The sequence below is a fragment of the Chionomys nivalis genome, chromosome 7, assembly GCF_950005125.1.
Source record: "Chionomys nivalis chromosome 7, mChiNiv1.1, whole genome shotgun sequence".
Taxonomy (NCBI): Eukaryota; Metazoa; Chordata; class Mammalia; order Rodentia; family Cricetidae; genus Chionomys; species Chionomys nivalis.
In genome coordinates this window covers 57,990,652-58,014,383 of record NC_080092.1, presented here as the reverse complement: position 1 = coordinate 58,014,383, position 23,732 = coordinate 57,990,652, and the positions used below count along the sequence as shown (strand labels likewise).

The 23,732-nt window shown below is 38.8% G+C and overlaps 1 protein-coding gene across 1 annotated transcript in view; it reads left to right on the top strand.

Annotated features, from left to right (window-relative positions):
* Positions 1-322: 322 nt before the first annotated feature.
* Efcab5 (EF-hand calcium binding domain 5) overlaps positions 323-23,732 on the top strand; it is a 110,655-nt gene continuing 87,245 nt past the window's right edge. The window contains exons 1-4 of the mRNA XM_057773948.1: positions 323-331; positions 2,723-2,791; positions 3,715-3,799; positions 16,954-17,494. Coding sequence (XP_057629931.1) covers positions 323-331; positions 2,723-2,791; positions 3,715-3,799; positions 16,954-17,494 — 704 coding nt within the window. The remainder of the gene's footprint in view (positions 332-2,722; positions 2,792-3,714; positions 3,800-16,953; positions 17,495-23,732) is intronic.

Genomic DNA, 23,732 nt, shown 5'->3' with positions numbered 1-23,732 from the left:
TCATTGCAGCAGTATAATCCTAAGTAGGACAGGTGGTAACAATGTCTGGTAGGCCTAGACTATAGCAAGGGATGGGGCAATATTTAAGATGCAAAATATACCTTTGTTTTTTCTTCATGTCTTTGACATTATAGTCTGTACCCAATGTTGTTGGCAGAATTAACTTTTAAAATAATAGTTTGTTACTATTTTTAATGATTTTTATGTTTATGAATGTTTTTCCTACAAGCATATATGTGCACCACGTTCATGCCTTGGTGCCCAAAGAGGTTACAAGAGTCAGATCCCCTAGAACTGAAGTTACAGATGGTTGTGAGCTGCCATGTGGATGGTAAGAACTGAGCCCCAGACTTCTGCAAAAGCAACAAGAACTCTTAACTGCTGTGACTACAGGTCTTTTTGTTGTTGTTGTTGTTTTTGTTTTTTCAAGGTTTCTCTGTGAAACAGTCTTGGCTGTTCTGGAACTCCTTTTGAAGACCAGGCTGGCCTTGAACTCACTATGATCCGCCTACCTCTGCCTCCCAAAGTGCTGGGATTAAAGGTGTGTGGGATTAAAGGTGGGTACTACAGGTACTTTTTAAGCCTCATCTTTTTTACTCTTGAATCTATGCTTCTTCTGCTACTAATACCCTTCCCTCCCCTTTGTACAGTTTTTTTTTACTAGTCTTTTAATATTTATCCTAAAAATTTGTTTCTTTGCTCCAAGAAAAATAACTATTTATTCCTTTTTGTTCCTCAGTGTGTTGTGTGCACCTCCACTTTGCAGACTGAATGGCACTGTTTCCCCCTCACTAAACTGGAAACTCACTTTTTTCAAACCCCAGGAAGTTCTTGTGTAACAAGAACTCAATGAAGGTTGTTGAGTTGAATTTTTCTGAGTATAGCCAAACAAAATAGATCTTAACAAGAAATGAACTTCTTATCAGTTTCAGGAGATGAACAACTACAAGGAAGCAATATACAGTTAGGACAGCACAGAATTCTGTTTTCTATTATTTGTTAGTCATTTTAGAAGGCTTTGGGGTGGCTTTTTTGATGTTTCTATTCTCTCCAGTGGCGATACTTTTAGTTTATTCCACTGGAATTTGTGTTATGTTGATAAAAGAAAATGAATGCGCCAGGGTGTCATCTACATGCTATACTAAATCACAGAGTGACTAGATTGTAACTTCCCTGGAGGCAGAGAACACATGAATGTAATTTCTTTCTTTCTTTCTTTCTTTCTTTCTTTCTTTCTTTCTTTCTTTCTTTCTTTCTTTTTTTTTTTTTGACAAGATCTCACAGTGTAGCCCCTGCTGGCCTTGCCTTGGTGATCCTCCTGCTTCAGCCTCTTGAGTACAGAGAGTGCAGAAGTCACCCTGCCACCACACCCAGCAATAATTCACCCTTTGCACAGCGCCTCACCCATATGTAATCATACTACAACGTGATATTTGGCACAGCAATGATTTTATAATTTGTTGCTAGGATTGCAGTCATTTCCAGTGAAGTGGAAAACTGGAAATCATTGTAATTTCTCACTATGAGTAAATGGGTCAAATAAATTATATTCCTCATAGAAATCTGCCCTCACCAACAGTTTATTATGCTTTTGACCAGTTTTCTCATATTAATTAGTTAGACATCAAAGGTATTCTTTGCCTTACCTTAATTACTATTTCAAACATTAATGAACAAGTTGGGCATGATGTAGCAGGTCTCTAATCCCAGCACTTGGGGGTTGAGGCAGGAGGATTGGGAGTTAGCAGCCTGCCTGTGCTATATAGTAATATCTTGTTTCGGAAAAATAAAGTTAATGAAGGTGGCAATATTTAAAAAGTCAATTGCATTGTTATTTCAGGCTTAGAAAGAGTGGCGATGACTGCTGCGGTGGCGTTGTCTCCCTGACCACCAGAGGAACAGTGCCCTGGCTCAGTCAGTAACAGTAATAACAGCTCTGCAACTTGAAAAGCTCAGCAGTTGAGAATTCACGACATTCAGTAGAATTCTGGTGTGTGGTGGGGGCTGGGGATGTTGGAGACTTTGGTCTTTCAGAGTATTTGTGTTGCTTGTTAACGTTTTCCTTCTCTCTGTTGGTTATTAATATTGTGTCGGTATTCCCAGTATCCTTTGGTGGCATTTTAGAGTGGTCAGATGAGTGACTCAGCGTCTCAGGATCAGTCCAAACCCCATCAGGTTCTTAGCCTATCTTTGTTTTTAATCATTTACGAGAGGTTTTGAAATTCAACAGTCTTCAGAAAACGGAGATGTAATATTTTACTGCTTCACTTACTATTTCTTTTTATTGAAAATATTTCTATGGCTTTGATAGAAATGTGGGTTTGGAAAAATGGGGGGAGGGGGCAAAATAACAGTTGGATCACAGTGACCTTATTCTAGTTGATTGGCACTCCTTAATTATAATGTCTTTTGGGTTTTGTTGTTGTTTTGTTTTATTTGAAATGAAGTCTTGCTATATAACCCAGGCTGGTTTAGAACTCGGAGTGATCCTTCTGTCTAAGTCTCCCAACTGCTAGGATTATAGGCTTTTGCCACCATATCTAGCTTACATGTCTTTCTAACTGTTTGAATTTTCAACTGCAGCAGCTTTCTATCATTTTATTGGGGATTAAACTCACTCTTTATGTGACTTTTTTAAAAGAAAAGCATTTGGTATATGAAAACATACAGTAATAGCTGGGTCGCTGGTAATTAGCATTTACTAATATTATTCCCATTTCAGGACAATGGCAATAGAGAGGAAGACAAGGAAGAGCAGCAGGACTCAAAGGATGAAAAGGAGCCTGAGGAGGTAGAGCTGCCCTAAATAATCAGATAGCAATGTGACAGCGTGAGCTACTGTATTCGTTTCCTTATGAAGAAGTAAAGAAAAGTATGCATGTTCAAGGGAAGCAGCACATGCAAAATGGCAAATGCATGTTTATTATTAAGCTGGTGTTTTTTTTCTCTTACAAGAAACTCCCACAGTGTTTACAGGTGAATTCCCTGGAAAGAGCTGTTTGTTATAACTTATACACGCAGCTGCTGCTCTCTCGAATCTGCACAGCTACTCTAAGTGTAGGAGCCACCAGCTTTTATGGTGACTTCACTATTGTGCAAAAAATGTAATCTCCGTATTAATCACTTAGCTAGTTTTGCTTTTAAAAATGCAAGGTTGCGTGACAAAGAACACTTTTTTTAAAGGAGACAACTGAAATTAGTTACGTGAATTCACATTAAGTTGACAAACATGATTTTTTTTAAAAAATCCTCCTATTATATACACCAGCAAAAGTATTACAAACAAACTACAATGCTACCATTATTCATAAAGTTAATCTTTAATTTGGTTTAAATCAGATAAAGTGTTCTTTTTTCTACCACAAACATGGAAGATGATTCTAGCACTTTTTGGAAGGTGACATTTTTAAAGGTCAAATATAACTATGAGATGGTCTCAGATTGCATTCATGTAAATTATTGTATAACTCGAGCGTCAGTGCACAGCTGGAATAGTATCTCAAGCATGTCATTCCATTGTCAACACATCTGATAATGCGAAGGCAGAAAACAGACGTGTGGTTTACCTCCGACACGCAATGCTAAATCCTAGAAAAGTAAGTAGGAATGGCTAGTAACTCTACAAAGTAATGAACTCTCTTTTAATCGAAACCTGAAGCAGCTTTAAGGAAAAGCCATTCATTTTGAAACGGGTGGTTTTTTCTCCTTTCAAAGATGTCACCAAACACACAAAGTGTTCCTGCCTCAGAGACCAGCAGCCAGGCGATGGAGGAGACAAAGGATGACATGAAGCCCGAAGGTACAGACGCAGCCTTTCTCCTTACACCGCAGAGTCTAAAGGACCAAGGATGCATTTGGTATTTTAAAAAAATATGTGATCCTGAGAGGATCTTGTAGATGTAATTTAGGCAATATGTAAAGATGGGTTTCCTTACCCTCTCCAAACACCTCTGAGGCAGCCTCATGACTGTTCCTTCTGTGCTAATTAATCAAAGAGAATTTTTAACTAAGAGATCTAAAGAGATTTCTAGCAGGCAACCCATTTAGCATTAAAAAAAATGAGAAATTCTGTGATCTGGCTTGCTTATTGGTTTTAATGCTATTTATGCTTGATCATATGTTTATTCTGTGTGACCCATAGTCACCCCAGCCCCATTCTTTACCACAAGGTCACGTGATTATGCAGACTGAAGCATCACAGGATCAAACGGTAACAAAGTATACAAGACATTTATCTCTTTCACTACAATCATTTCAAATTCCATATACTTGGTGAAATTCTGTACCAACCGAAATATTTTACAATTTAAAATTTAGAAATTTCGTTATAAATTCCCTCAGTTCCATTTCCAAGTATTGGGTGTTTCTGTGTATTTGACTGGTCTAGGTTGAACTGAAATAATAATTATAAAAGCAATTTTAACTATAAAATTGTGTAGATGCCAGTTATAACTTCCAAATGCTTTTCTGAATAATTTTCCTTTATATGAATTAAGCCAAATTATTTATTATTTTTTATTATAATGCATTGATGCATACACTTTAAGAATTAAATCTTTCCAATCTTTAGTTTGTCTTTCTTTTTATTTTATATTTATTTTTATTTATGTCTATGCCTCTGTGTATAAAAGCAGGTATCAAGAAGTTGTTGGATCCCCTGCAGCTAGAGAAATAGGTGGTTGTGAGCCTCCAATAGGGGTGATGGGAACTGAACTCGGTTCCTTGCAGGCACATCAAACTTTAATAACCACTAAGCATTCTCTCCAGTCCCAGACTTTTTCTTTCATGTCTTATAATGTGATTTTTATTTAATAACACATGTGTTCAGACTTTTTTATGTCTTATAATGTGATTTTTATTTAGTAACACATGTGTCTTGGAAGCAACATTGTCCAGCCATGGAGGGCAATGTCATTCAAAATAAACTTTTTAAAAGTTATATGTAGATGGATTTTTCTTTTGGGCCAACAACTCACAAAAAATGATATTGAGGCTTATTATTAGTTATGAAAACTTGGTCTTAGCTTAGGCTTGTCCATTAGCTTACAACTTAACTCATTTAATCTACATGCTGTCACATGGTTTATGGCTCTTCCTATATGTCCTGCTTCCTCTGCATCCAGCTGGCAACTCTGCTTTTCTTCTTCCTGGAGTCCTCTTTGTCTCCAGAAGTCCTGCCTAACCTCTTCCTGCCTAGCTATTGGCCGTTCAGCTCTTTATTAAACCAACCACAGTAACACATCTTCACACAATATAAAGGGATAGTCTACAACATTGTCCCCTTTTTGTCTAAATAAAAAGGAAAGGTTTTAAGACTAACATAATAAAACTAAACAATAAGAACAATTATCAGGTAAGAATTACATTCACAATGTCTAGTCCCTTTGTATTTGGTATATTTGGAGAAAATACTCTATTACCTATATTATTTTTGATGAATTTAAAGTTTTATACCTAAACCATTTTCTATCATAACTTGTATTACCATCTTAAAACTATCATATATATATATATAGTTTTATATCTTATACATATATATATATAGTTTTTTTTTACTTTTGTGAGTTTTTTTTTTAATTTGGTAGCAAGGAAAACTATAAAACTAACTATCTCATCTTCAACTTCATCAGAGACCCAAGAAGGATATAATATTACCTGAGTAAATATTAAATGCAGAGTGAACAGCTTCCAAAACTATAGAAATTACATAAGCAGTTGGCTGCTTGGACAGTCACAGGTTTCATTTGCAATGTTGGGTCATCCATCTTGGCCTATAAGTCTAGAATATCTGACAGACTTTTCTGTGATGCGAGAATTTTGAAGGACTGTCCTATCCTGTTGTGGCAGTTTGACAGTCGCTTTCTCTTGTGTCTTGTTTGCCCAATTTGGATAGCATATGGTCAGCAGTCAAGGGCAACTTTTTGCCCAAATGGCTAGCTTTTGCCACAAAGAAAGCAAGCTCCATGTGGAGGGTCTTTGATGCCCACCATCTTTTTTTGAAGTAGAATGGTGCTGCCAGGAACAGACATGTCTCATTGTCATGAAAAGCCATATGTTATTAAAGCATTTTAAATGTCCTATTTTGTAAGTTTTTAAAATGTTTGAAGATCACCTATATATCTAAAATATATCTCTGTATTACCTTGAAAACATACCTAAAATGACTATAAGTCTGATTGTTAATAGATGACTATTAACCTATACTTCTTTATTATCCTAAATAGCTTTCAAGTACTAAAACTTTACATTACATTTTAAAATGAGCTGCTAGCCAGGCCATGGTGGTACACACCTTTAATCCCAGCACTCAAGAGACAGAAGCAGGCAGATCTCTGTGAGTTCAAGGCCAGCCTTGTCTACAAGAGTTAGTTCCAGGACAGGCTCCAAAGCAACACAGAGAAACCCTGTCTCAAAAGAAAAGAGCTGTATAGATATAATACCATAAACAAGAATAGTAACATATACGCAGTATAACAAAAATAACCTTAGATTTGTATCAATATACAAAACTCCACATATATCAATGTAAAATATTTGAGGCTAGTGGTTGTTCAAAAGCAGACTCAATCATCTACCCTTTCATTCCATCATTTCTATACTATACCCCCCTTTTTTCCCTTCAGGAAGAGATCCCTGAATCTAATCTCTTTTGTTCAGCTTTTTTCCTGACAATTACCAATAACAACTTTATAACTAACTCTCCTAAATGTTGACAAGCATCCTTAACCCACCAAATGACCGAAAACCACCCACCCTGCTGCTTTGAATGTGGGCACCATGTTTTCTCTAAACTGCTTCTTGTTGTCTGAGGGCAACAGCATCTTTAGGAGACCCTAAGAAATTTGGGATAATAGTCAAGTCCTGGGAAAACTAGTCATAACATTTGTTGTCCAGTCTCTGTGCAATGAGAGCATAGCTGTAGTCCTGGCTACAATAATTTGTGAGGCTGAACCATCTGAGCCAGCAGCCTTGAAGCTGTTCTGGATGTAGAATTCTGAGGAAACTGTAACAGAGGCACTCGGAGAGGCTGGATCCCTGGGCCACCTGTTTTCTTTGGTATCTGTTCCTCTTGCTCTGAAAACACACGAATAAGTAACATGCACATCTGCATTAACACAAGTATTGACTGTACACTGTACACAAGCCAGACAAGGATGATTTTTTTTTTTTGCTTTATGTTTGAGCAGGTAAAATATATGTCACCTGTCTTGTAGCTTTTCTAGGTTCATTTCTTTGTCTGTAGCAAGGATTTTTCAGGGAGTCCTCCCCAATCAAATCTGATCTCTATTAATCTTGAAGGAACGCACAGCCTTTCATTTTCTTTGGAAACAAAAGCATAACCTCTGTTTCAAATCTACACATTTTCTGACTTCCATCTTAAAGTTAAAGCATTCCTAAAGTATCTGGGCTGATTCAGCAGTCCCTCCTACAATCCCATGTCTCTAAGCAGCTGTTGCTTGCTGTCAGAATAAAAAATTCAAGTCAACAAGACAGCATATAGGATCCAGACTCCCTGTGTATGTTTCATCTTTACATGACTTATCATTTTTATATTATTTTGTTCTCTTTAAAGGCTTTATTTTATTATTTATAAACTTTTTTATGACTGTCTACACCCGTTTTCTTTTCTTTTGAAGCCTGACACTGTAACCTGTTTAGAGGTCTCTGTCTTTACTGGGCACCTGCAGTATTCTCTGCTAGCTCAGCTTAGTGAATGGCTCTGACACACGGCACTGGCAGTGGCTCTAGCCTTCGGGCAGCAGCCAGTAGCTGTGCCTCTCTATGCTGAGCACTGGCCTGTCTGAGAGACTACAGGACTAGAAAGTCACGTCTGCTCCTTGTCCAGAGCTGTTCTTAGCTTTCTCAGGCCCTGTGTTTGGATATTTGAGCCCTCACACTGGGTGCCATATGGAGACAGATTTTTCTTTTGGTCTGACAGCTCACGAAAACAACATGGAGGCTTACCAGTTATGAAAGCTTGACCTCAGCTTAGGCTTGTCCCACTAGCTCTTAAACTTAAATTAACCCATATTTGTTAATCTACATGCTGCCACGTGGCTCATGGCTTTTACCTCTCCTCCTACATGTCCTGCTTCCTCTGTGTCTGGCGAATCCACCTTTCTTCTTCCCTGAGTCTCTCTGTCCCCAGAAATCCTGCCTAACTCTTCCTGCCTAGCTATTGGCCATTCAGCTCTTTATTAAACCAGTCACGTTGGCACATCTTCACACAGTGTAAAGGAATATTCCGCCAGAGTTATATTTTGAAACTAGCTTACTAACTAACAGGTTTTCATGAGTTTTTTTTTTTTTTTTTGTCTAATTCACCTATTGATCCCTCTTCTTCCTATTCCTACGGCCACATCCTCACTTAATCCTTCAGTTCTTAGTGTTCTCTTTTTTACTTAAATTTTTAATTGAAATAATTTTATACAATGTATTTTTATCTTGCTTTTCCTTCCAGATTCTTACCACCCACCCAACTTTGTTTTTTTCTCTCTCTTTCAAAGAAAACAAGAAACAACAACAACAACAACAACAACAAAACAAGAAACACACACACACAAATCCCACAAAAATGAAAATCAAAATAAACAAAACAAGCTGGGCGGTGGTGGCGCACGCCTTTAATCCCAGTACTCGGGAGGCAGAGGCAGGCGGATCTCTGTGAGTTCGAGGCCAGCCTGGTCTACAAGAACTAGTTCCAGGACAGGAACCAAAAGCTACAGAGAAACCCTGTCTCAAAAATCAAAACAAATCAAATAAACAAACAAACAAATAAGTAAACAAACAAACAAACAAAACACCAATAAGACAAAAAATACCAAACAAAAAGTCCACTAAAATACCATCAAGTTCATGTTGTATTGAACAACTACTCCTGGGCATGGGCTTTCCCTGGAGTGTGGTTAATATTCCCCATAACACTGCTAAAATAAACTCTTCAGGCTGTCCTCTGACCTTCCCACGTGCACCGTCCACACCTACCAAATAAGCAAATAAATAAAGAGTTGGAAACACTAAAAACTAGCTTTCCCTTTGCTGGTGGGTAAGAATTGCCGGAGAACTGCTTGGTTGGGTGGGACCCTCTGTTCACTTGCCCCTCTCGCTGTTGCAGCGTCACCTGGCTGGAACCTGTCAGACCTAGTGCATGCGCCCTCGGTCGCAGAACGGGCTTCAGTTCTGGTGTGTCAGGAGAACACTTAGAGTCAGCGCTATTTTCACAGTCTCCAGCTTTGTGTGTGTGAGCTTGTTCGATGTGTGTGGATGGCACACATGGGAGGTCAAAGGACGGCTTGCTTGCAAGAGTTGATTCTTTCCTCTCACCATGTGGGGTTCAGCAACAGAATACAGGTTTTTAAGGGCCTTTATTCACTGAGCATCTCACCGGCCCCCACCCCTTTTAAACTAACTTTTAAAATCTCTCTTCCTGACAAGTCTTTACCTGTCCTCTTTCACCTGGCCGTACCCCTTCTCTGCCTGACTTTAACACCCTCATTTCTCCTACCAGCAATACCCCAGAAGACTGCCTTATATTTTTCTTAATCATTGGAGCCAGCTTTATAAATTAACTTTTCACTTAAAACATGTCAGACAGGAACTTCATTATAAATTCAATGAGGTGTTTAGTTTATGGACAATTTGTACCTGCATGACTTCATAGATGTATTCTGCCAAGGAATTTATTGCCTCCCACCCCCCACCAAAAAAGTATAAATGGAGTCTTTGTGGACTTTCCTGTTCTGGTGCTTTCAGTTTCTTTCCTATGTGAGTGGAGGGAAGTGTGTTCCATGGGTTGCTCTGTTCCTCTCAGTATATATGCGCTGAAAGCATCACGGTTGCTCCGTGTGATAGCAAATGAGACATGGAGCTCTTGTTCATTCAATAATCAATCATACTAAACCTTATATTCAGCATCACTCAACACAAATATGTATATTTAACAGAACATATATATGTATATATATATACTAAATGTGAAGAGTAACTGTTATTGCATTTTCAACATGCCAAAGGAAGGGTCATAATCCTTGTTATATACTTGTCAAAATCCTGCCAAGCGGCTACCAAAATGCACTTAAACTCTTATCTTTGCATAGAAAAAAAAATACTGTGGTTGAATGTACTGTGTCAATTCTTTATACCAGCTATTTTCTTTTTGGGGCTGTGAGATTAGTTTTTATTTTTAGAAATCCTTAAACAAACAAAACCTGCAGTTTGCCCAGCTCCGTTCATATTACACAAGCTCAGAGATTAGCAAAGCTCTGCAGGAAACGCCCAGTTCCTGTTGCAACTGAATTTCAGCTCCAGCGATGGTTGACGGTGCTTCCCCTCTGTTAAAGCAGTTACATTATATTGAGAAATGCTGATGATAAAGTCAGGGCAGCTGGGTTTCAGACAGGACCTGTGTTGGAAAAATAGCGTACAGCTTACTGAACAACTGCCAGGCCAGTGTCCATAGTTTAACAGGTAACCAGCCCCAAGAGTGTTAAGTCAGCAAGAGTCTGGTAAGGCTTGTGATATTGGAGACTACTTAATTCCTGTTATATACTTACCTAGAGTCTTTATGAAGTAAGCCTAGCAATGGACCGTGTGCTAAGTGCAGGAAATGACCAATATCATGTTTAAAGTCTAAACCTTTCGAATTATGAACAAGGAATTCTTCCATGTGCCTTCCTATTTAGTCGTAAGCATTCAAGCCTCAATAGTATATGAGTCGAGCTCATTGCTAAAAAACAAAAACCCGTCTAACAACTTGACTTCAAGCTGTCACTTTGGTAGCTTTTCTCTACGTTTCCTCTTTTTCCTTCTAGTTTTTCATCTTTGGCATCCATTTCCTTTCCTATCTCCCTCTTGATCACCCCCCTCCACCTCCCTCTTTTTTTTTTTAGCTCTCCCCTTCTTTTTCTGACATTCCTTTTTGCTGCACAGTACACTGGTGATACCATAGTACTGAATTAAGCAGTATTGTTCAATTTTCATTTATTTGCTTGTTTTTGAAACAAGATCTCACTATGTAGCCCTGGCTGACCTGAAACTTACTATGTAGACCAGGCTAGCCTGGAACACACAGAAATCTGCTTGCCCGTGCCTCCCAAATGGAGTGCCAGGATTAAGTACATGTGCTACCATACCCAGCAATATATATATATTACTTTAAACAAGTTAATATTCCTGAATGACTTTTGCAAATTATAATAAATGATGTAAGTGTAGTATATTAACAATATACAAGATAATATACTTCATTTTAAAAAATATAAAGTGGCTTTTTAAAAAGTTGACTGGTGGCTAGAAAGATGAAGCTTTGCACATTGAGGAAAGAGCCTGAAAGGTTCCTAATTCTAAGAAGAGTTTGGAAAGTTGATCCTGAAAAACAACTCTAGTGTTTCGAAACTGTAATCAAGTCTCTAAACTAACCTGCCCTTGGGGCACTTCCACAGCTCGAGAGCCTCGAATTCCAAAGTCACCACGTGAAAAGACAGCTTCAGATAGAATCCTGATTTATTGACCCTCCTATTGCTGGGCCTCCTTTTCTTTCCTTGATTTTTATGGCTTCTAAAGAGAGGTGTTTAACTAGAGTCCTAACCAAGCACACATTCTCCTCTATTCTGTGTATCAGTGGGGGCAATTCAAGCACTAGGATTATTGCTTAGCAACCTAGAATGGCCTACCATGTCAGGGAAGCACTTGCGGGCTGCAATGAATAGAGAGAACACCAAGTTTATTTGTGGGTTTATTAACGAGCCATTATAGATCGTTAGGTATTAAGTAGCTTTATTTCTATAGCACTACCTTTAAATCAAGCAAGAGCATATGTTCCTTGGTTTGTGCTAGACACATTAAGGGAAAAAAAATCAAGTACATGAAAGCCTGCAGACCTAAAACAATTCCTCTTTCATATGTGCCTTTAAAAAAAAGTAAAAATAAAAGTATTATATAGTAATAATTATTATGACCATTTTATTTTTATTTTCTGTGGCTGTGTTAAAAATACCCTGACAAAGGAAATTTGAGTGGTACAGATTTTGGTGGCTCACTATCCCAAGCTACAGTCTGTAGAAATGTCAAGGTTGCAGGAACTGAAACAGGTGGTCATTTCACATCCGCAGGGAAGCGCGGAGAGCAGATGAAATGAATGCAGGAGTTCCAGTGCTCAGCTGCCCTTTCCACCCTTCCACATTCTTGGAACCCAGCCAAGGAATGACCCACCCACAGTGGCCAGGTCTTCCCTCTTGTTATGCAATCAAGATAATACCCACAGGCATGCCCAGGGGTCAGAGTAGTTCTAGATTTTGTCAAGTTGACAATCAGCACTGGCCATCACCACGACAAAACACAATGGAGAAGGTACCCTTTGCAAACCCGACTGACCTGTGAGAGAGCCACGTGCTACCCCTCCTCAACTTCCTCTGATTGGAATAAGTGATTTGGCCACAGAAGAAATAAAAACCTGGAGAAGGCTCATAAATGCCTTCCACCTTAGGATCAAGAACTCTCAAGTTTTCTCTTGGGAAAAAGGATAAAATTTATTCTTCCGAATATTGTTTTTTCAACAGGTTTTTTTTTTTTCAGCAAAGCCTTTTCCAAAGAAATCCTACAACATTCTCCAATTGTGAAATAAATTGAAGCATAACTGCTCTGGCCAAAAAGAAACTTCAGGTTCTGTGCATCCCGAAGCTCCTTTTTAGGATCCTAAGCAGCATAACTCAAAAAAGCCACTCTTCCACAATGGGGATTCTTTTTTTTTTTTTTAAGGTATTTTATTCTTTCAAGCATATGTGCATTCACATCTGTGTGAGGACATGTACATGTGAGTGCAGGTGCCTGAGGAAGCCAGAGGCATCCGGGCTCCTAGAACTGGAGTTGTGGGTAGTTACGAGTCACCCAACATGGATGCTGGGAACTGAACCAGGGTCCTCTGCAAGAGCAGTACATGCTTGTAACCACTGAGTCGTCATCTCTCCAGCCCCTACACCAGGAACTCTTACTCTTGTGGATGGTGACTGGAATAAGTGGTTCGTCCAAGGGGGGAAATAAAAGTCCAAAGGAAGGCTCACAGATCCCACCCACAATGGACCCTATATGCTCCAAAGATGAGCTTTCAAGGGTTTCTAGAAATTGATACCAACAACTCTGGAAGTAATTGAATAATATTCCTTGCAAGTGAAATGCTCTTACTTGTGGCCCTGTGTTTTGGCTTCCTGTTACTATAAAATAAACACAGGCAAGGGTAATTTTTAAACAGCATAAATTTAACTTAAAAGCAGTATAAATTTATTAACAATTATGAAGACTGGAAAGTCTAAGATCAAGTCAAGATTTGATGTCTCGCTGGGCGGTGGTGGCGCACGCCTTTAATCCCAGCACTTGGGAGGCAGAGGCAGGCGGATCTCTGTGAGTTCGAGACCAGCCTGGTCTACAAGAGCTAGTTCCAGGACAGGCTCCAAAACCACAGAGAAACCCTGTCTTGAAAAACCAAAAAAAAAAAAAAAAAAAAAAAAAAAAGATTTGATGTCTCTTTGAGGGCTCAGTTTTTGAGTCTAACACAAGGCCTTGAATGCAGCACCCTCTGCAGGAGGTGAGCACACTGTGTCTTTAAATGACAAAGAGGTGGAAGGACAACAAAAAAAGGCTTAGCTAGTTCTCTCTAGCACATCTAATTTTTAAAAAAATTATGTGTATGTGTGTTTGTGTCTGTGTGAGTCTGTATGTACCATGCATTTGCAGGTACCTAGAGGGACTAGGAAAGGACATTGGGTACCCTGAAACTGGAGTTACAGACAGCTGTGAGCTCTGCATTGTGGATGCTAAGAACAGAACCTGGATCATTTGCAAGAATGATAAAAGCTCTTAACCAGTGAGCCATCTCTTCAGCCCCATTCTAGCCCTTTTGTAGGATGTTAATTCATCCATGGGGCGGAGTCTTCCCCAGAGGCCCTACCTTTTAATACTATCATGTTGGATCTTAGGTTCCGATATACAGATTTTTCAGGGACACAAAGCATTCATACTAGAGCACCCTGAGTAACAGGCTCAGAAATAGGGGCTGCTAAGAAGGCTCAATAGATAAAGGCACTTGCCCTTAAGCCTGACGACTAAATTACATCTCCAGAATCCATATGGTGGAAAGGAAGAAGTGAAAGTTGTTTTCGGACATCCACACGCATTCCATGACTAGATCACCCTTCACACATACACAAAATAGGTAAAAATTTTGGTAATATCCCTTAAGGAAACATATGTAGAAAGTGAGATACATGCAATAATTTTTGTAGTAGGAGTATTTGTTATAAGAAAAAAAGCTGGACTACCCCAATAGCTAGCAAAATGAGAATGGATAAATACATTGTGATATAGTTAAATAATAAAATATTATCCTGCAGAGAAAAATAAAATGAAGTATTTTATTTATATAATTTAGATAAACTTTCTAATTATAACACCAAACATAAAAAAGCCATAGACTATACATGATATTAAATAATTGTATAAAATTAAAGTGAGAATAGTATTATATCAGTGATATGTAATAAAATATATCAAAATACATGGAGATGATAGACATAAAATTTAGAATAGTATCTCTCTCAAAGTAGAAATAAATGAGAGGCATTACTATGTAGGTAATTTTTCTTTTTCTTTCTTTTCTTTCTTTTTTATTCTTTTTTTTTGTTTTTCGAGACCAGGTTTCTCTGTGTAACAGTCCTAGCTGTCCTGAAACTAGCCCTTGTAAACCAGGCTGGCCTCAAAATAAAGATTCACCTGCCTCTGCCTCCCGAGTGCTGGGATTAAAGGTGTGAGCCACCACCACCCAGCTTTAACTATGTAGGGAATTTTTTTCTTAAGCTAAAATTAGATCTGTGTATATAGATTTAATATTTAGAGCTGCAGGGATGATATATATATATATTTCATAATAAATAAATATTTATATGCAGCTCTAAATATTTCATAATAAAAACAAGTTTTTTAAATAGCCACTACTGGGAGGGTATGGAGGTTCTATATGTTGTCCTTTTATTGCAAGAGCAGTGTTTATTGGGAGTCATTACTAATTAAAACATGACATGTCTTAGCAGTTACTTTTCAACCATATTAGAAATCAATGTAGACAGATTTTCAGATATGTTTCTATTTTAACCTACATCCACAAAATAACAGAAACAAAATGAAGTAGCATAGTAGTACCTAGTCACGAGTCTGATGTGGGCACCTGTCTTCTTTTTCAGTGGCTAGTATCTGGAAAGACCCTAAAGTACTTCATCTCTATAGCTATGTCAGAAAAAAAAAAAAAAATGAAACCCTTAGGAGTCCCATTAATTCTTCTATTCCACTCACCTCAGCAATCACTGGAACAGAGGAAAATATCTGGTAGCTCACTGTTCAGAGCCATGTCCTGGAACCCAGGGCCAAGCCAGTTCTCCTAGAATCAAAGCCTTACTCTGGACCGATGCCGTGAACCATGGCTTGCTTTCATTCTGTTCAGGCTTTCAGCATCACTTGGAGAGCTAATGCTATGTGTGTTTTCCACTCCACACCCACAGCAGCTGGTTTACAGTTCTTTATCTTCCACGCCAAGTCCATGATCCCAGCATTCCTTCATTTATCAGTATCTTTTCTCTCCCATAGGAAATGGAGGCTGTTAGATGGACCGTCCCGTTTATGGTGCCCTCCGAGTCAACCACCTCCTCAGAACCTCAGGACTATGATCTAATCTCCCTCCTGCATCTTCTATTCTTCTGTCTGCTTTACCTCTGCTTCTTGGTCTTTAATATAGTCATATGAAGGAAGGAAAGAAGGCAGGTAGGGAAGGAAGGAGAAGGGAGGGAAGAAAGGAGGGTAGGAGAAAGGGGCAGGAGTTGGAGCTGCGGTCAGCCTTGTCTCTGAGATAGAGAGTACACAGAGTAGCAGCAAGTTAGCTGTTTATTAAAGGCACTGAGCTGCTCACCGACCTCTGATTATGTCAGTAGTGTAACGGGCTTTTCCTTTTAGGCCACCAACTAGCTTTCAAATCATGGCGCAGAGACTTATTATTAGTCTTGAATGCTTGGCCTTAGTTTAGCTCTTTTTCTGGCTAGCTCTTTTAACTTAAATTAGCCTGTTTTGCTTTATCTATGTTTTACCTCGAGGCTTCTTAACTTCCTTACTTCTGTCTCTCTTACCCTCACTGCTGGAGTCAGCCTGGCCTCTTACTCTGGGTGTGCCCCCTCCTTCTCTTCTCCTCTTACTCTTCTCATTTTTATTGTTCTTCCTCTCTTTCTTCTTCCTTCTCCTCTTCTCACTCCTCACCCTCTTCCCCAGATTTCTCCTCCTATTTACTCTCTCTACCCACCAGCCCTGCCTGGTTCTCTCTCCTGCCTAGCTATTGACGGTTCAGCTCTTTATTAGACCAATCAGGTATTTTAGGCAGGCAAAGTAACGCAGCATCACAGTTAAACAAATTCAGCATAAAAGAATGTAACACATCTTTGCATCATTAAACCAATGTCCCCCAGCACAAACAAATGTAGCACATTTAAAACTAATATTCCACAGCACAATAGCAAATACTTTTATGGTTCAAATGATTGTTCTCAGGCTTTTTGCTTGAATGGTGCTCAGTAAACCATGTAAAAGAATATAAGACCATTTTGAGGTTTTTGTTGTTAAATATATTCTAAAGTCATCAACTAAACTCTATTTATAGTATTTCTTATACTTTCTAATGTAAAATTACATGTATGTGTATCTGTGCGCGGATACGTGCACATGAGTGCAGGAGCCCACAGATGCCTAAGGCATCAGATCTCAGATCTCCCTGGAGCAGTCATTACAGGTCCCTGGGAGCTGCATAGTGTTGATGCTAGGAACCCACCAGGGTCCTCTGCAAGAGCGGTATGAACTCTTACCCACAGAACCGTATCTCCAGCTCATACTTCTAATATGTCTTACATTTAATTTTTTTCTTCTCAGCTGGTTCACCAAAGGAGTCCCGTTCAGCTTCCATGAATGTTGTACTTAGAAAACCTGCAAAAGTGATTCTTGGTATGGATGAAAGTGAGCTGAAGTTCAAAGCACAGCTGCCATGGAAGAACAATCTCAATGAGAGAGTAGAAGCAAGAGCCCAGGCCATGCAGCAGAAAATGTTAGAGAAGGATATCCTGAAAAGGGAACAGGAAAGGAAGACTGCAAAACAGCTTCCAAGGGATGACCTGGCTAAAGAGTGGTTTGATATTGAAAGCGTGACGCTAACTACCCGGGCCTACTTGCTGGACAAGCTTCTACCCACCTTGATTCCTGGAGTTGAACAGATGTTAATGCAAGTAGAAAAGAAGAAACTTTTGAGCAAAGCTGATATCCCAACCAAGTTTGATCCAATTAATTATTTGGGGGAATATTTAATGAGAAACAATACTCTTTATATCAAAGACCCAGGAATGTCTGGCTACCAGCGGGTGCTGAGAGAAGTCACAGAAGAGCTGAAGGTCCATGTTCCTGATACGATCAGTAACAGGTACAGTTCGTTGTGTGTTTAACTGATTGTCTGTCTCCTTATGCTGAAAAGCTAGAACAATGATGGCAATGCAAACAGGACCTGAAAGAAATGAGTTTATAGTTAATCAAGAACCATTGTTGGCTGAGGGATGGTGGCTCACACATGTAAACCTAGCATTTGGGAGCTGAGGTAAATTCAGTGTCTTTTTAATAATTCTAATGAGTGGAAGCTATTTTCTATAATATCCATTTTCCTTTTATGTAGTCAGTGTGTGGGTGGTGCACATAACTGTGGCACATGTTGGAGGTTCGAGGACAACTTTTGGGAGTCAGTTCTCATCCTCCAGCTTTTTGAGTTAGGGTCTCTCTTGTGCCTGTGGCTGAGCTATATACTCCAAGCAAATTCAAGGTTATACAGTAAAGTTCTGGGGCTTCAGCTTTTCAAAGCACAGCAAGGACTGATGAATTAAAATAAGTTTATTTGTTTTGTTTTATTAAGACATGGAGTTTTGTTTTGAAGTTCAAACTAGGCCTAAATCCACTCTGTAGTCGAGGCTGACCTCAAACTCACTGAAATCCTCCTGCCTCAGCTTCCCAAGTACTGGGATTATAGGCTTGCACCAGCACACCTAGCTAGTTACTTGGATTTGATTGTCATATTAGAACTTCAAGTAATATTTATGTCTGTATTAGACTCTCTGCACTGGAGAGTAACCTAACCCAAACATCAAAATACATATTCAAAAAAGGTGTACAGTAAGCTGGGCATGATGGTACATGCCTTTAGTCCCAGTCATCATGAGGCTGGGGCCCGTGATCTCTCTGAGTTCAAGGCCAGCCTGGTCTACAGAGCAAGTTCCAGGACAGGCTCCAAGGTTACAGAGAAACCTTGTCTCTGTAACTTTTGGAGCCAGAGTCTCACTATCTCACTAGGCTGCCCTGGTTGACCTGGGACCTGCCATGTAGACCAGTCCAGCCTTGAACTCAAAGATCCACCTGCTTTTGCCTCCTGAGTGCTGGAATTAAAGAAATACACCACTACACTCAATTATGATACTAATTTTTATTTTGAATATATACAAATACATATTTTAAATATATACAAATATAAATTAAATTTGTAATTTATGTTAGTATAATATTAAGATGTAGATACAACTTTATTATTCTACAAATGGCTACTTACTAATTCCAATAAGACTTACTGAGACAACCCTGCATCCAACCGACAAACATCTTTAACAAGGACAAGCATTTCTGCGATTACCATTTAACAGTTGCTTATCTTCTGTATCTATCTCTGTTGCCTTAAAGTTTTCATGTGTACACACTTCTATAGTCCTTCTTCAATTTGTTCCAGGCTGTCTTATAAAGTTTTGCTGCTATTATAAGTGGGCTTCTTTTACTACATTTTTGGGAGGTCTGGGAGTAATCTGAAGAAATGAAAACTATTAATTTATATATACATTTTGTTTTCTGTTGCCTTAATGAATTTTATTATAGTAAAATTGAATTGCTGTATTGTGTTTTCTAGGGAAACAACTATGCTGTTTTCAAACAATAATCTTCCTTTTTATTTTCAATTTTTGTCTTTTGGGTTTTTTTTTTTTTTTTGAGACAGAGTTTCTCCTTGTAACAGCCATAGCTGTCCTGTAACTAACTCTTGAATCTCGGGCTGGCCTTGAACTCACAGAGATGCCTCTGCCTTCCGAGTGCTGGGATTAAAGGCGTGCGCCACCACCACTCGGTTATATTTTCAGTTTTTACACCTCTAACATCTTTCTCTTACCTAGTTGCATTGACTAATACATCTAACTCAGGGGTGCACAACAGTTTATTGTTACCATCTGTAAATGGAGATTCTTGTTCATTTTCTGACCTCTCAGAACTCAATAATCATATAGATACTATATTAATTACAATGTTGTTTGGCCTATTAGCTCAGGCTTCTTGTTAAGTAACTCTTACATCTTAAATTAACCTGTTTCTATTAATCTGTGTGTCTCCATGAGGCTGTGGCTTACCGGGTAAGGTTCCAGCATGTCCTTCTCCTTTGGCAGCTACAAGGCATCTCTCTGACTCCACCTACTCTCTCTATATCTCTTCCAGCCTGGCTATATTATTCTGCCCTGCTAGAGGGCAAAACAGCTTTATTCATTAACCAATAAAAGCAACACATATACAGAAGAACATCCTACATCTCCAAGGGTGCTTGGTGAAAGTAAAGACTATACATGGCCCTGGGTTCCCTTCCCAATACCCACATGCCCCAAATATTCCGATCCCTACATTACTCCTTAGATTTTTATGAATAAGATCCTCTGGAAATATATTTAAAATGAATCCTGCTGGAGGTTACTAGGTAAAAAACAAATAAACAAACAAACAAAACAAATGATGAGAGTTTAGTACTAGTGAAAAGTTCCACCAGTGTGCAGGAAACAATGCCACTGAATTTATTAAATAGTTCAAAGAACACTTCTCTTTACCATCTGTTCTTACTGAGCAATCTGTTAGGATGCATCTAGAACTATTCCCATTTGAAAAAAAATGTACTTACGATTTGGAAATTGATGTCAAAGCTATAAATCAAAAACTTGACAAACCCTTCCTCCTGTCAGAGAGATATGTAAACCTCAAACAGTACATAAAACTCTAGGCATTTGTCATTTATCATAAACTATAGTCAGATTAACAAATGGACATATCAAATCCCTGGTCTTGGGCTCCTTTGCCAGCCAATGACATGACAAGTTAGTTTCACTGATGATTCTAGCACTGAGAAGTTGAATGTCAGACCATCTTGAGGTGTAATAAGAGTCTTAGTTTCTTTGTATGTATGCATGTACCTGTATGTATGCACATGCGCTGTGTGTGTGCAAGTGCCTTTGAAGGCAGGAGAGAGTGTTGAATCCCTTGGCACTAGAGTTGTAGGCAGTTATGAGCTTCCTGGTGTGAGTGCTGACAACCAAACCCCAGTCTTCTGCAAGAGCAGCAAGCACTCTTTACCACTAAGTCCTCTGTCCAGCCTCACCTAGTTTCTACTGGAGCAACTGTAGGAACTCCATTAAAGAGATAAAGTAATCAAAGACTTTATCTGGATCACTAGGATTAGAACTTCATCTCCCTCTGGCAAAAGTCAAAATCTATTGTTCGCTGACAACGTCAATACCAGGCATTTGTAGCTTAATCAGACAGCCCACGGGTGCTTTTTAACAGCATGTTCTGTTGCCAAAGCCTACTGACTTAACACTCAGATGCTCGGCAATATTCTAAAATTAGTCCTGCTTTAAAATTCTTTGACCTCTGTCTTATGTTTACTCAATTCATTGCAGACTCTTGACAAAGGAATGAACCTTTTTCCTTATTTCTATTCATCCAAAGTATGCCAGACATATGTTGGTTTGTCAAGAGATTAATTTCTGGTGACAACACTGAAGTGACTTCGACTAAAAATTTCCATGTTTTGTCGGGCGGTAGTGGTGCACACCTTTAATTCCAGCACTTGGGAGGCAGAGCCAGGTGAATCTCTGTGAGTTCGAGGCCAGCCTGGTCTACAAGAGCTAGTTCCAGGATAGCTAGGGCTGTTACACAGAGAAACCCTGTCTCAGAAAAAAAAAAAAATCATCTTTTCACGTGAGAAAGGGGGATTTATCCATCTCTGTTTTGTGTCTCATAACAATAGACTGAGCAGACCTTCTTTATTTATGTAGAATAATTTTCATGGTGGCAGTTGTTCACTTGAAAAATACAGTGTCTCCACTGCCCCGTGGTTTTCCATGCTCAATATAATGTACTTTTTATCAAGTTTCTGAAAGGTAGACAAAGTGGACTTTGATCTTTAAGCTTTGCATGCAAATTTGCAAAGCCATAAAGCAGGTTGGGTTTGTGCTGCTTGCTCTATTTCCTTATTTTTCGTGTATCTTTTCCTTCTGACTCTGATTCCTCTAGTACTTGGGGATTTATATGTGAAAGTTTCTTTTCACTGTTTCGTGACGTGAAAAAAAATTGCTCTTAAAATTAGATTATAAATTTTTAGTAGCCTGGGAATTACACATACTTAAAAATGTGTGAGATTTTTTAAAACTGGGCACCAAAAACAGTCAATTATACTATATAACATTTTAGCTAAAGAATTTTAAATAATAAAAGGGAAGCTTATTATTAATATTAGAATTTCAGATTATTCCAAGAGGCAGAGTTTGTTTCTCAATCAATTTGACATAGAAGATCCTAGGATGCCAGTCCAAATGATCAGAGAAGTAAATCTAGAAGTCCTTAGTGCTGAGTGTGGCAGCTCACACCTGCAGTCTCAGCACTTGGGAGGATAAATAAATGAACAACAAAATCAAAACTTGGATCTTTTTTTTATTCTGGCATTTGTTGATTATTTCATAGTCTGAAGGATCTCTGCTTTACCCTGAGGTATCTTTGGAGAATTTTTTCAGTGAATTATCTTTATTAGCCATATTCATTAATGATAGAACATTTATTCCATGAAGGGAAATAATCATAAAAAGATATTCCAAAGAATTACTTTCTCTATTACAGTTGCATAAATGAGAAAACACGTGAGTATAAATCCTCAAATATTAGAGCTACACAAACCAAGTGCAATTTTAAAGGAAAAAAGATGCAGACCTTTATCCTGTTTTATTTATTATAATTTTCTACAGATTAACTCCTGTGCAATATTTAAATAATTTACACAGACCGTGTGCCAAAAGCCATTATATATTTTCTGCTGGGATGTGGTATGTGCAAAAGATTCTAATATTTACATCACAGTACTCGTATTTTGTATTTCACACACCAAAATGCCTCAAAATGTCTAGCTCATCTATACAACATCCAGTGCTGGGAACTTGGCAACAACGAGCATGTGTTTTGTCCTCTGCACGGGCTTCCCTCAGTTGCCAGGAGACTGGCTTCCTAGACAGCTGTCTGCTCACACTCCACACCAGCTGCCACCTCTTTCCTGAGCCAAAGCGAAACTAATTATGAGAGGAAATCCTGCAGGTCCTTCTCCACAGGTGATGATAGTAATATTAGCTTGTCAATTTGTACTGGAAAACAGATTTTATCAATCCAGTACAGCATAGTTTACCAAAAGTAAGGATAATACTTTAAATGATATTTGAATTTCTGTTATACAAGTGGCATATAGGAGGGTCTTAGCCAAAATTTTCCTGATTTCGTTCAGCCTGAAGCATAACAATCTATAAACCCTAGTTAGTTTAGCAAGCATCTATAAATGACATTCTGGGCAAGTAGACCACCTCGTTCCTTCAAACTTCAGCTGTGTGTCGAGTGGGGATGTGGTTCAGTTGGTAGAATGTTTGCCTTGTGTTCGTGAAACGTGGGCTCAATCCCAAGGATCCCATGCATTTGCCATGGTGGTGTGTGCCTATAATTCCAGCACTTGGGAGATGGAGGAAGGATAATCAGAAATTCAAGATCATCCTTGGCTTTTTGGTGAATTTGAGGACAATCTGGTGGTATATATGACTTCTGGTGTCAAAGAAAAAAAATTAGCTGCTTATAGACTGCAAAATCACAGTCTCCTTAAATGATACCCCAATATTCTAAACCTCATCCTGCAACTTGATGTTGAATGAGGTTTTGGCATAGAACATTTTATTGTTAAATGGACTGAAATAGTCGAGAGTCAATTTCTCTCTAGCTAGTAGAGCTGTATATCTGGCCTAAAGACTGATTAGGTGTAGCAGTTTGAATGGAATTGGTGCCCATAAGTTCACAGGGAGTGGTATTATTAGGAAGTGTGGCTTTGTTGGAGTAGGTATGGCCCGTGTGTCACTATGGAGGCTCAAGCCACGCCCAGTGTTTCAGAACACTTCCTGTTGCCTGTGAGTCAAGATGTAAGAACTCTCAGCTCCTTCTCCAGCACCATGTCTGCCTGCATATTGTCTTACTTCCTGCCATGACATTAATGGACTAAACCTCTGGACTGTAAGTGAGCCCTGACTGAACATTTTCCTTTATAAGAGGTGCCGTAGTCAAGGTGTCTCTCCACCATAGAAACCCTAACCAAGACATAAGGTGAGGTGGCCCTAGAGTCTAAACACCAAAGACTACCTAAAAGGTACAAGAATTCTTCTACTTCATTTTGCTGATGCATTTAAAACATTCCAGTAACTGATATCCTCAAATGAACATAAGCTTTGCTTATTTATAGCAGAGGCTCTGGTCTCTAAGGATGGAGGCCATACACACCACTGCCTTGATTTTAAATATTC